The sequence below is a fragment of the Gorilla gorilla genome, chromosome 13, assembly GCF_029281585.2.
Source record: "Gorilla gorilla gorilla isolate KB3781 chromosome 13, NHGRI_mGorGor1-v2.1_pri, whole genome shotgun sequence".
NCBI classification, from domain to species: Eukaryota; Metazoa; Chordata; class Mammalia; order Primates; family Hominidae; genus Gorilla; species Gorilla gorilla.
Window position 1 is genome coordinate 101,845,952 of NC_073237.2, and position 12,355 is coordinate 101,858,306.

At 36.7% G+C, this 12,355-nt stretch overlaps 1 protein-coding gene across 12 annotated transcripts in view; it reads left to right on the forward strand.

The window, feature by feature from the left end:
* The window catches only part of FKTN (fukutin), a 92,436-nt gene that overhangs the window by 30,707 nt on the left and 49,374 nt on the right, over positions 1-12,355 (forward strand). For 9 of the 12 annotated variants that reach the window (XR_010130314.1, XM_063696644.1, XM_063696641.1 and 6 more), the window contains 2 exons: positions 5,383-5,442; positions 9,891-10,094. Coding sequence is in view for 11 of the 12 variants with exons in the window: in XM_063696644.1 (XP_063552714.1) it covers positions 5,383-5,442; positions 9,891-10,094 (264 nt within the window). In the remaining variant the exon portion in view is untranslated. Of the gene's footprint in view, positions 1-5,382; positions 5,443-6,864; positions 6,963-7,409; positions 7,481-9,890; positions 10,095-12,355 lie in introns of all 12 variants that reach the window. The other 3 variants (XM_063696645.1, XM_055350381.2, XM_063696648.1) reach the window with 2 other exon arrangements.

Consider the following 12,355-nt stretch of genomic DNA (forward strand, 5'->3'; position numbering starts at 1 on the left):
TACAATCATGCCTTCCCAACAGTCCTTCAAAGTCTTAACTTATTCCAACATTAACTCAAAAGTTCAAAGTCTCATCTGAGACAAGGCAAGTCCCTTCCACCTATGAGCATGTAAAATAAAAAGTTAGTTAGTTACTCCCAAGATTCGATGGGGGTACAGTCATTGGGTAAATACTCCTGTTCCAAAAGGGAGAAATTGGCCAAAAGAAAGGGGCTACAGGCCCCATGCAAGCCCAAAACCCAGTAGGTTACTCATTAAGTCTTAAAACCCCAAAATTTGACTCCATGTCTCATGTCCAGGGCACACGGGGGTGGGCTCCCAAGGCCTTGTGCAGCTCAGACCCTGTGGCTTTGCAGGGTTCAGCCCCCACAACTGCTCTCATGGGCTGACGTTGAGTGCCTGCAGCTTTTCCTGGTGTACCATGCAGGTTACTGGTGGATCTACCACTTTGGCGTCTGGAGGACTATGGCCCTCTTCTCACAGCTCCAGTAGGCAGTGCCCCAGTGGGGACTCTCTGTGGGAGCTTCAACCCTGCATTTCCCTTGCACACTATTCTAGTAGAGTTCTCCATGAGGGCTCCATTAGCAGCAAGCTTCTGCCTGGACATCCAGACTTTTCCATACATCCTCTGAAATCTAGGCAGAGGCTCTTAAGCCTCAACTCTTGCACTGTGTGCACCTGCTTACAGCTTGCACCCTCTGAAGCAGCCTCAGCTATACCTGTGCCCCTTTGAGCCATGGCTGGAACTAGAGCAGCTGGAATGCAGGGAGCAGTGTCTTGAGGCTACTCAGGGTGGCAGGCACTGGGCCTGGCCCACCAAACTATTCTTCCCTCCTACATCTCCAGGCCTGTGATGGGAGGGGCTACCTCCAAGGTCTTTGAAATGCCTTCAAAGCCTTTTCCCCATTTTCTTGGCTAATGCAAATTTCTGCAGCCTGCTTGAATTCCTCCCCTGAAAATAGACTTTTCTTTTCTATCACATGGCCAGGCTGCAAATTTTCCAAACATATATGCCCTGCTTCCCTGTTAAATATAAGTTCCAATTTTATGTCATTTCTTTGCTCACACATATGAGCATAGGTTGTTAGAAGCAGCCAGGCCAGATTTTGAACTCTTTGCTGTTTAGAAATTTCTTCTAGGTTGGGCATGGTGGCTCATGCCTATAATCCCAGCACTTTGGTAGGCCGAGTTGGGTGGATCACAAGGTCAGGAGTTCGAGACCAGCCTGGCCAATATGGTGAAACCCTGTCTCTACTAAAAATACAAAAATTAGCTGGGTGTGGTGATGGGTGCCTGTAATCCTAGCTAATCAGAAGGCTGAGGCAGGAAAATTGCTTGAAACTGGATAGCGGAGGTTGCAGTGAGCCAAGATCATACCACTGCAATCCAGCTTGGGCAACAAGAGTGAAACTCTGTCTCAAAAAAAAGAAAAAAGAAATTTCTTCTTCCAGGTACCCTAAACTATCACCCTCGAGTTCAGAGTTTCACAGATCTCTAGGGCCAGGGCACAATGCAGCCAGGTTCTTTGCTAAGGCATAACAAAAGTGACTTTTGCTTCACCTCCCAGTAAGTTCCTGATTTCCATCTGAGACTTCCTTAGCCTGGGCTTCATTGTCCATATCACTATAAGCATCTTGATCACAACCATTCAACAAGTCTCTAGGAAGTTTCAAATTTTCCCTCATCTTCCTGTCTTCTTCTGAGCCCTCCAAACTTTCCCTCTGCCTATTACCCAGTTCCAAAGTTACTTCCACATTTTCAGACACCTTACAGCAATACTGCTTTCCTGGTACCAATTTTTTGTAGTTAGTCTGTTCTCACATTGCTATAAAGAAACACCTGAGACTGGGTAATTTATAAAGAAAAGTTTAATTGTCTCATGGTTCTAGAGGCTGTACAGGAAGCATGATACTGGCATCTGCTTGGCTTCTGTGGAGGCCTCAGGAAACTTAGAATCATGGCAGAAGGTGAAGGCAGAACCAGCACTTCATATGGCTGGAGCAGGAAGAAGAGAGAGAGGGAGGAGGTGCTACAGTCTTTTAAACAGTTAGATCTCAGGATAACTCACTCACTCATTATCACAAGAACAGCACCAAAGGAATGGTGCTAAATCAGTCACGAGAAACTGTTTACATGGTACAGTCACCTCCCACCAGGTACCGCCTCCAACACTGGGGATTACAATTCAGTATGAGATTTGGTGGGGCACAGATCCAAAGCACATCAGGTGCCTATTTGACATTCAAATGAAGAAGGTGAATAGACAATTGGCTATATAAGTCTGGGTAGCGTGGGTTGGGAGTACAAACTGAGTGCTGTAAGCATATAGATGGTATTTAAAGCCATATGACTAGATGAGATACTAAGGAAGTGAATATAGATTTTTAAAGGGGGAGAAAGAAAGTGTCAACATCTGAGCTTTGGGACCCTCCAACACATCAGGGAAGTAGGAAGAACCGACAAGTTAAAGAAGCAGCCAGAGAGAAACAGAGAAAAAACAGAAATATGGTGATACAGAGAGCTAAGTGAATGAAGTGTTTCAGTGAGGCAGAGGTTGTCAACAATTCTTGGTATATCAAATAAGATAAGTATTGATAATTGACCGTTGGATTTAGCAATGTTCAGGTCATTGGTGAACTTGATGATGCTCAGCAGAGTGAATTTAAAATGAAGTGAGTTCATGGGAGGAGAGGAATTGGAGGCAATGAGAAGAGACAACCCATTAGGAGTTTTGCTGTAATGGGGGACAGAAAGTTGTTCTTTGGGAAAAGAGGAGTTGAGAAGTTTTTGTGTTTTGTTTTAATTATTAGTGTTTTAAGATGGAATAAATAATAGTCATGTTTGTATACTGATGGGAATGATCCATCAGAGAAAGAAAAATTGCTGGAGCAATGTCTTTGTCCAGTCAAGGGGGGATGGGATTTAGTGCATAAGTGGAGAGGCTGGCCTTAGATAGGAACATAGACAATTCATCTGTTATGACAGAAGGGAAGGTGTATTATATGGATATAATTCTTGTACAGTAGGTGGGAAGATGTGGTGGGGGCTTTTGAAAATTATTTTCAAATTTCTTTTTTCTCAGTGAAATAGAAAGCAATGCCATAAGTTGAAAGATAGGATAGGGAGGTGTTAGAAAAAAGGGGGAAAAGTCATCTAGGAGAATGAGACAGTTAATACACAAGGGGAATGTAGTATGATTTCTGGGCAGAATTAAAGCCCCACTTGGGATTAGTAGTCATGAATTTAAAGTGACATCAGCCAGATATGGTGTCTCACACCTGGAATCCCAGCACTTTGGGAGGCGGAAGCAAGTGGATCACTTGAGATCAGCCTAGGCAATATGGTGACAACCTGTCTTTATGAAAAATACAAAAATTAGCCGGGTGTGGTAGTGCATGCCTCTATAGTTTCAGCTGCTAGGAAGACTGAGGTAGGAGTATCACTTGAGTCTGGGAGGTTGAGGCTGCAGTGAGCCGTGATCACGCCACTGCACTCCAGCCTGGGCAACAGAGACCCCTGTCTCAATAATAATAGTAATAATAATAAAGTGATATCAGTCAGCAGCCACATTAGCTGCACAGTTGCAGGTGCAGAATAAGTAGAAAGTTGGCCTTTGCTGAGCAAATAAAATGAAGTCAGATGGAGGAAAGTTGTCAGTGTATACAAGAGAATGATTATGAAACATGAATATTTCCGATTGCATTTTTCATAATAGCCAAAAGCTGGAAATAACCTAAATGTTCATCAACTAATGAATGAATATACAATGGAATATTAGCCATAAAAGGAAATGAAGTACTGATACATGCCACAGCATGAATGAACTTTGAAAACATCATGCTTAGTGAAACACCAGATGTAAAAGGCCACATATATGATTCCATTTTTATGTAGTGTCCATAATGGGCAAATCCACAGAGAAGATAATTAGTGTTATGATTGGGGCTGAGTGGAGGAGGAAAGGGGAGTGGCTGTTAATAGGAACATAGTTTCTTTTTGGAGTGATTAAAATATTCTGGAATTAGATAGTGGTAATAGTTGCACAACTCTAAACATACTAAAAATCACTTTAGAAAGGCAGATTTTATGGTATGTGAATTATATCTCAATAAAGCTATATAAAAATAACACGCTAGCTCACTAGAAATTTGCTTATCCCAAACTCAACAAATTGAACAGCTCAGAAATATAGCTGAGCTGTATTTCTAATCAACTAATATAGGACTAAGGTGAACAAGTAGCTGTATTACAATGTTTGCAGTCTCTTTTCAGGTTTCAAGATTACAGTTATTTTTTTCTCAAACATCCCTTAGTATTAAAATGTTATTGGCTAAGTTGCAGAGCTTGTGAGGAGTGACCAATTCTGGCTCAGTCTTAATTACTTAGTATATTCATCTCTCCATCCCTTCCTCTCTCCTTCCAATTAACAAACCTTTACTAAGCTATAAAAATCATCAAGCACTATCCTAGGTGCTACTGGTGATACAAAGATGGATTGGGCTTTGTCCCTACCCTTGAATGTGAGGTTTAATGGGGAAATGAGGTTTAGGAACTTGGAGCACATTTCATTTTTAGGGTGAGACTACTCTAATCGTTCTTCAGCATCCTCCCATCTATAGCTTATAGATAAAGTATGCACTCAAGGCATAAGAAACTTATTTGGATCTTCTTTACGCTTGGAACATTCTTCCTTTTGTCTCTAGAACATCAGACATTCTTTCTCCTCTTACTCTAAAGTATTTTGGGGCTACCACATGAAAACTCATAATAATTTTCTTTCTTCTGATGCTCTAGACCTGAAATATTTTTTATAAAAACTTCAACATTCAAAATTACGATGTATGTTAGGTAAAGCGTGCATACTGGTGCTATTTGCAAAACAAATAATAATGTTTACCTTGCAGGATTGTTATGAGGGATCAATGAGTATACATAATTGATATATGGAAGTGTCAAACACACGAGCTCTTCAATAAACACTATTATACTTTATCACTTTGCCAAAGTCTACAAACACTAATTTTATACATGGCGATATGTTGAGATTGCAGATACAGACATAGACCTTAACAGACAAACCCTAATTCCAAAGAGTTTGCCATTCATTGATGGAAATTAATTGGTTCAGAGATGTTGACCATATCTACCTTATTATTTAATAACTTAATTAACTTACTACAAATCTATCGATGTTTTCCATCTTGGATTTTTATGTCATAAAAATATAGAATTCTTAGCTCATGGCTATATGAAAAATAGATATTTGATAATGCTTTTTAGTGATTATAAGCTAATTATATTTTGAATCTCATGCCTAACTGAAATGTAATGTTGCATGCTGGGCTTTGAATTTACTAAAAAGTTCTTTCGTTATCTTCCTAGAATGGAGCTGGTTTGTCAAAATCCAAAGGAAGCCGAATTGGATTTGATAGCACACAGTGGGTATGTAGAATAAACAAGAAATTTCTCAATTATAATGTTCATTTAGTTCATTCATTTACTCCATAAGTATTTGTTGAATGATGTCAATAATAATAGCTACCTTGTGTGGTGGGTGGCCGGTTGGTAGTGGCAGGTAAGGGACAGGCCCTTTACCAAGTGCTTTATGCAATGTCTTATTTAGTCCTTATAGAAACTTTAAGAAGTGAGTAAATATTGTTACTCTCAATTCACTTAGAGAGATTAAACTTAGTTGGCTGATAATTTGGTAAGACCAGATTCTGTCTGCCTCTAAAACCCACATTCACTGAGCTATGGTGTTTCCCTAAATGAATGAATATATGAATCAGATTTATTTGAATAAGGGAAAAGTAATGATCAGGAATAAAAATCTATTAACATATTCGTTTATAAGATGAGGGGAAACCAGCAATATATACAATATATCCTTGTTTTGTTTTAGAAATTTCAGAACCTATACATTGATAAAATATATTTTCCTATGTTTTAAAACTAAATTTAGAAAGAAAAACATTGCTGGGTTACTAATAAAACACAACATTTATTCTGTTAGTATACATTATGGGAATGACCAGATATTTCTTGATACACTTCAATCTTTGGCTTCTCTATAACTAGAGATGTGGAACACTTTAAATTAGAAGTGGATTTTCAGATCACCAAGCAGTGGTCATTTTAGATCATTGCTAACACCAAGTAGATTTTGAACTACTGTTTAAAAGTAAAGTCTGAGATATCCTATTATCAGGCTCCCCAGCTCTCTAGTCTATAAGTGTCAATGTAAACTTTTAGTTTATTAAAAATAGCAATTGTTTTGCTCTGTGAATTTAGGGTATTCTGAGGATAAAGGTAAGCATGATATACTTGGAATTTATACTACCCAGTCACAGTTATAAAGATTTTAGATTAAATTAAAAAGAGGTATTTTGTATGCTTCTCTGTAACCCTTCTCTACCTCCATCCCACCCTTAGGAAACACATACACCTAATACTTGGAGCTGATTTATCATCTTGTGGTTGAAGTAATTTGCTGAGATTTAAAATTCAGTATTTAACAGCCAAAGGCAACAGGGGTGATCTTTCATACATTTTAACATTATAAGATGTGATGATACTTAGAGAAACATATATTTTTCAGATTTGCCATTTATTAGGAGTCTTCATCTGTACACTGAAAAGCAATTTCAGCAAAAAATTTAAAGCCGTAGTAGCTTCAGTTGGATAAAAGGTTTTCCTTTATCAGTATTAACCGACAACATTCTGACAACATTCCCAAACCTTTTAGTAAATAGAGCAGTCGGAGAAGGTACAGGTTCACTGATACATTTTAAAATGGAATTTGTGAAAAATTTAAAGCTTAAAATAATAGAAAAAAGTAGCGTGACTCTATCCTTTTCATTCAAGAAATGATCCTTGAGGTGGGAGAAAATAATGGATTTTTTTCAAAGTCTTTACTTCCACGGTATGCAAGCAAAAAGTTGAAGAGCAGCTTACCACATTCAGTGAGTTCTCTTTATACTCTTTTACATTGAGGGGACTAAAAAAAATTGTAAATGTGGTCACTGAATCACTATATTTGCAAAATCACAGGAAAGGAGAAGTACTAACATACTTCTAAACTTTTAGAAGGAATAAAAGGTGAAATCTCATCAATAGTGTGATATTGAGCCCTGGTAAAATTCTAGGGCTCAGTGTTTATGGAGTTATTAAACAGATGACTTGGGAGCACTTAGAAAAGAAAATGATCATAATTAGGAACTAGGCTTTTACTAAGAACAAGTCCTGCCAAAACTTTTTAGGTTTTAATGAAATTTTAATACACAGGCAGATGAATGGGCTATTATGGTCTCAGCATAATCTCTTTTCAACAAGATGTTTTTCAGTCTTATAAACAAAATGAGTTACTGAAGGTCAGATGATAATAGTGATTTAGAATTAATTGGATTTAGAATCAACTGGACACGTTTCCAAGGAGCGTTAATGATTGTATTGATAACAACTTGGAGGATGTGTTCAGAAGGTGAGTTATAGAATCTCTGCTTGACCCTGACCTAATCTGTATTTATATTAATAATGGTAATGAAGCTATAAGTGTGTTCATCATATTTGTATTTAACACCAACCTGAGATCCATTCAACAAACATTAAAGTACCTTTTATATAGTAGTTCTGTTATCTCATCTTTCTTCCAAAACCATTTCTTTCTTGTTTTTTTCCTAGTATAAAGCACAGAAAGTAATAACCCTAAAAGACACACACACACACAAAATAGCTAAATTGGACTATTAAAATTTTAAACTTCTAGTCATCAAAAAACACTATTAAGAAAATGAATAAGCATGCCACAGAGTAGCAAATATTTGTAAAACATGTATCTCGCAAAGGAATGGTATCAAAGATATATGAAGAACTCCCACACGACTCAGTAATAGATTTTTTGTTCATGCCTTTCATCAAGTTGAGGATGTATTTTATTCCTGGTTTGCTGAAAGTTTTAAATCATGAATAGATACTGAATTTTGTCAAATGCTTTTTTCTATATTGAAATTATCATGGTTTTTCACTTTTTTCTGTTGATTTGTCAAATTTTATTGATTGATTTTCAAATGCTAAAGTAACCTTTCATTCCTAGGATAAATACTACTTGGTCATGATATTTACTTTCCTTTTTTATCTTTTTTTAGTTACTGGAATTGATTTTCTAATATTTTATTAAGTATTTTTGCATCTGTGTTCATGAGGGATGGTGGACTATACTTTTTTTTGTAATGTCTTTGTCAGGTTTTGCTTTTTTTTTTTTTTTTTTTTTTTGAGATGAAGTCTCTCTGTCGCCCAGGCTGGAGTGCAGCCATGTGATCTCGGCTCACTGCAACCTCCACCTCCCGGGTTCAAGTGATTCTCCTGCCTCAGCCTCCTGAGTTGCTGGGACTACAGGCACACACCACCACGCCTGGCTAATTTTTGTATTTTTAGTAGAGACAGGGTTTCACCATGTTGGCCAGGCTGGTCCTGAACTCCTGACCTCAGGTGATCCACCTGCCTTGACCTCCCACAGTGCTGGGATTACAGGCGTGAGAAGTTTTGCTATTAAGTATGGCACTGGCCTCTTAAAATCAGATAGGAAGTATTTTCTCCTGCTCCATTTTCTGAGAAAGTTTTTGTAGAATTGGTATTCTTCCTTAAAAATGATGGAATTCACCAGTGAACTAAGTCTGAAGTTTTTCCTTGTTGTTTTGAGGGCAGTTTTTTTTTTTTTCCTAACAAATTCAGTTTCTTTAATAGGTATAGGGCAATTCAGATTTTGTTTCATCTTGTGGCAGTTTTGTTAAATTGTATTTTTAAAGAAATTTGTGTCATCTAAGTTGAATTTTTTGGTGTACCATAGTTTATCCTAACTTTTTACTTAGCTGTTTCTCACACTGAGGTAATAAACCCCTATAAGGCAGAGATTATTGTATTCTTGGCATTTGCATAATACTCTACACTAAAAACAAATAATGAGACTGATTCTTAGCTTTATCTCATCCTTTATCCTTAAAATTGATATTTTGTCTATTTATTTATCTTGTATATATTTTTATGAGTTCCTTCAGATTTTCGGAATAAGAATTTATTCTTAATTTCATGAGGCACCTTTTTGATAGGCAAACATTCCTGTAAGTCTTGCTTTCATTGAAGTAGGCTTTTAAGCAATAGTGTATGCCAGATATTCTGTTTATCCTTGCTGTTCTTAGGTATTACTTATTCCTAAGTGTGATTTAGTCCGTTTTCATTCTACCGTTGAATTTTTGTTTTTTTCAGTAGGGGACCCTACTTACTACCCAGCAGAGTTATATTTTGAAATATTGCGGTATTAGAAAAGCACATTATATATGGCAGTCATCAAGCAGGCAGTGTATTTTGGTCTGAGTCTTTTGCTTAGAAAGATTATTAAGCAGCATTACAGATATGAAGAAAAATGGTACAAACAACTGAATTTTGTTTTTGAAAGATTAACAAGACTGATTTTTAAAAGCTGACGGATAGTTCTCTCAATTTTGCTTGAAAAGATTTAGCTAATACTAAGAGAATAATTTTGTAAGCACCACATTTTCATGTCAGATACCACTTCCTCTGTGAAATTTCTTATCCTTTTGATGTATGGTAAATTTGTAGCTTACTGGTCTGTACTTTTATAATATGTTGTATATGTTTTTATTATAGCATATTTCACCTTATATTGAAAATGTTCATCTTTCTTAGAAGACTGCTTATTGAGAGCAGAGACCATATGTGCTATTTAATCATTTGTATTTTTTAGCACAATGATAAGCATGGTATCTATTGGGTAAATACTCTGCATTCTTATACAATTAATGAATTAAAATGTTATAAAATAGACCGTTGTGTTGGCTTACTGGAATTACGAGAATTCTTTTTCTCTCAAACAGCGTGCAGTTAAAAAATTTATTATGTTAACATCCAACCAAAATGTACCAGTGTTTCTTATTGATCCTTTGATACTGGAATTGATTAATAAGAACTTTGAACAAGTCAAAAATACTTCTCATGGCTCTCCTTCACAATGCAAGTTTTTCTGTGTTCCAAGAGACTTTACTGCATTTGCACTGCAGTATCACATATGGAAGAATGAGGTAAGTGACTTGCTTTCAGATAATGGAATGTGTCTCTTTTTACAAAATAGTATAGGTTTAGGCTAGTTTAAAATGTAAAACATTAAAAATTTTTCCTGAAACACTTTATAAATTGTATCAGGAATATTTTCAGCTATAAATAACAATACAACTAATCACTAAGGCAAATAGGGGATTTCTTTTTCTTATATAATGAGAGGTTAAAAGGTTAGTGGCTATTGATATTAGTTTAGCTAGCCACTGATGTCAGGACTTGTGTCTCTGAAATTCTTTATTCATTTACCTCATTATCACAGGATAGCTGTCGTAGCTCCAGATATCACATCCATGTTCACAACAGGAAGATGAGAGGAAAGATTCTGCTTTTTTGCTGGGGGAAACTTCTCAATATCAGTATTTTTAGGTCATTTCTGTTGAACTGTTTGATATCTCATAGAAAAAGCCTACAAGGCTTATTTTTACAAAGAATATTTTATAATGTCCCTTTATATTCCCCAAATGAAGTTCATAGAAATTATAACCCTCCTATATACATAATTCCCCAAATCAATATAATGTATTAACTATAATATAACCTAGAAATAAAAGGAAATGATATGTATTGCTGTGTGCAGATGCTCCAGAATGACTACACTGGAAGACATAATAAAGTAATTCAGATGCTTGTATTTAGAAGTAGGATCACAGAATGTGGTAGCTACAAATATAAACCCATACTATGAATGATATTGTTGTTGGCAATATGATTTTCCAAAATAGTGAGCAAGTTTCCAACAACAAAAAAAGTAAAATTGTCTCTTCATTGACATGACTATTGTATTCCTGAGAAATAAAAGCTCAGACAATTATAAACAAGTTTTTCACTATGTGATTATGTGACAGGACATTTGAAATTACATAGTACACAGGATAGATTTTCATATTTTGGATTGTAGGATATCTAATGTTCTTGGCCTAGGACTCTAAATGCCAGTTTGTCATTATGATAAACCAAAAATATCCCCCCACATTTCTAAAGTGTCTGTTGGGTACAGTCCCACTTGCCTTGAGAACCACTATTTTAGAAGAAGGGGACTATGCCACCATTGGCAAAACTGATACTACCATAGTCAAGAGGAAGAAGCAAAAGCTCAGCCATACCCAGAGTCAGCACATGGGTTCAAGTTTATTCTTTGTTTGTTTTTGTTTGTTTGTGTTGGGTTTTTTTGTTTTTGTTTTTGTTTTTTGAGACAGAGTCTCGCTGTGTCACCCAGGCTGGAGTGCAGTGGTGCAATCTCTGTTCACTGCAACCTCCGCCTCCCAGGCTCAAGGGATTCTCCTGCCTCAGCCTCCCGAGTAGCTGGGATTACAGGCATGTGCCACCACGTGTGACTGATTTTTGTATTTTTTTTTAGTAGGGACGGGGTTTCACCATATTGGCCAGGCTGGTCTTGAACTCCTGACCTCAAATGATCCACCCGCCTCAGCCTCCCAAAAGTTTCTCCTTTTGTACATATGACATCCTACTATTCAAGAGATTCAAGAGCCCTTGGATAGTCCCCCCTAAAACATCCCCCAATGTGGAGCTAATCAGATTGTTAGATCTAATAATGAAAGACTCCATTTGCATGTGATTTTTCTTTATTAATGCCATTACCATAAAGTGAGCAAACCTCTGCCAAGGCTACTGGGAGTGGACTTTTCCAGCAAAGCCTTGACCTAGGCCTTTACACCAATTGATCAGAGCAACTATTTTGTTCTTTACTTCTCTTGTTAATGGTTATAAGAAAGCAAACCATATCATAATTCTGCCTATTTTGTCTGTCAGTCTGTCCTCCTATAACCCAAGGTCACATTCTTCTCAAGTTCTGGCCGGCCTTTTAAATATTTCCTGAATTTGTCAGCTGATAATGCCTTTCTTTTATTCTATTCAGTAGTGTCTTTCTCTGAATTGGCTACCCTCCCCCTCAGTCAGTGCTTTCTACTTCTAAGGTGTACCAAGAAAGAAAAGGGAAGAAGGGAATGATACAGTTGATAATGAAACAAATGATGTTGGAAAATGAACCTTGTCTTACAGTATGTTTGTTAATTTCTAATGATTTGCATTATGATGGTGTTCTATTATGGTAGTATTTTAAGAAGTTGGGATGTAAACTATGAGATGAAAGAACTACTTTTTTGAAGTACTTTTGAAGATAAAGGTTATTAAAAGTTAAATTAAGAATTACAAGTTTAATTTTAAGTGCTGTCATTAAATCAACATTTACTTTATAGAAACTAAC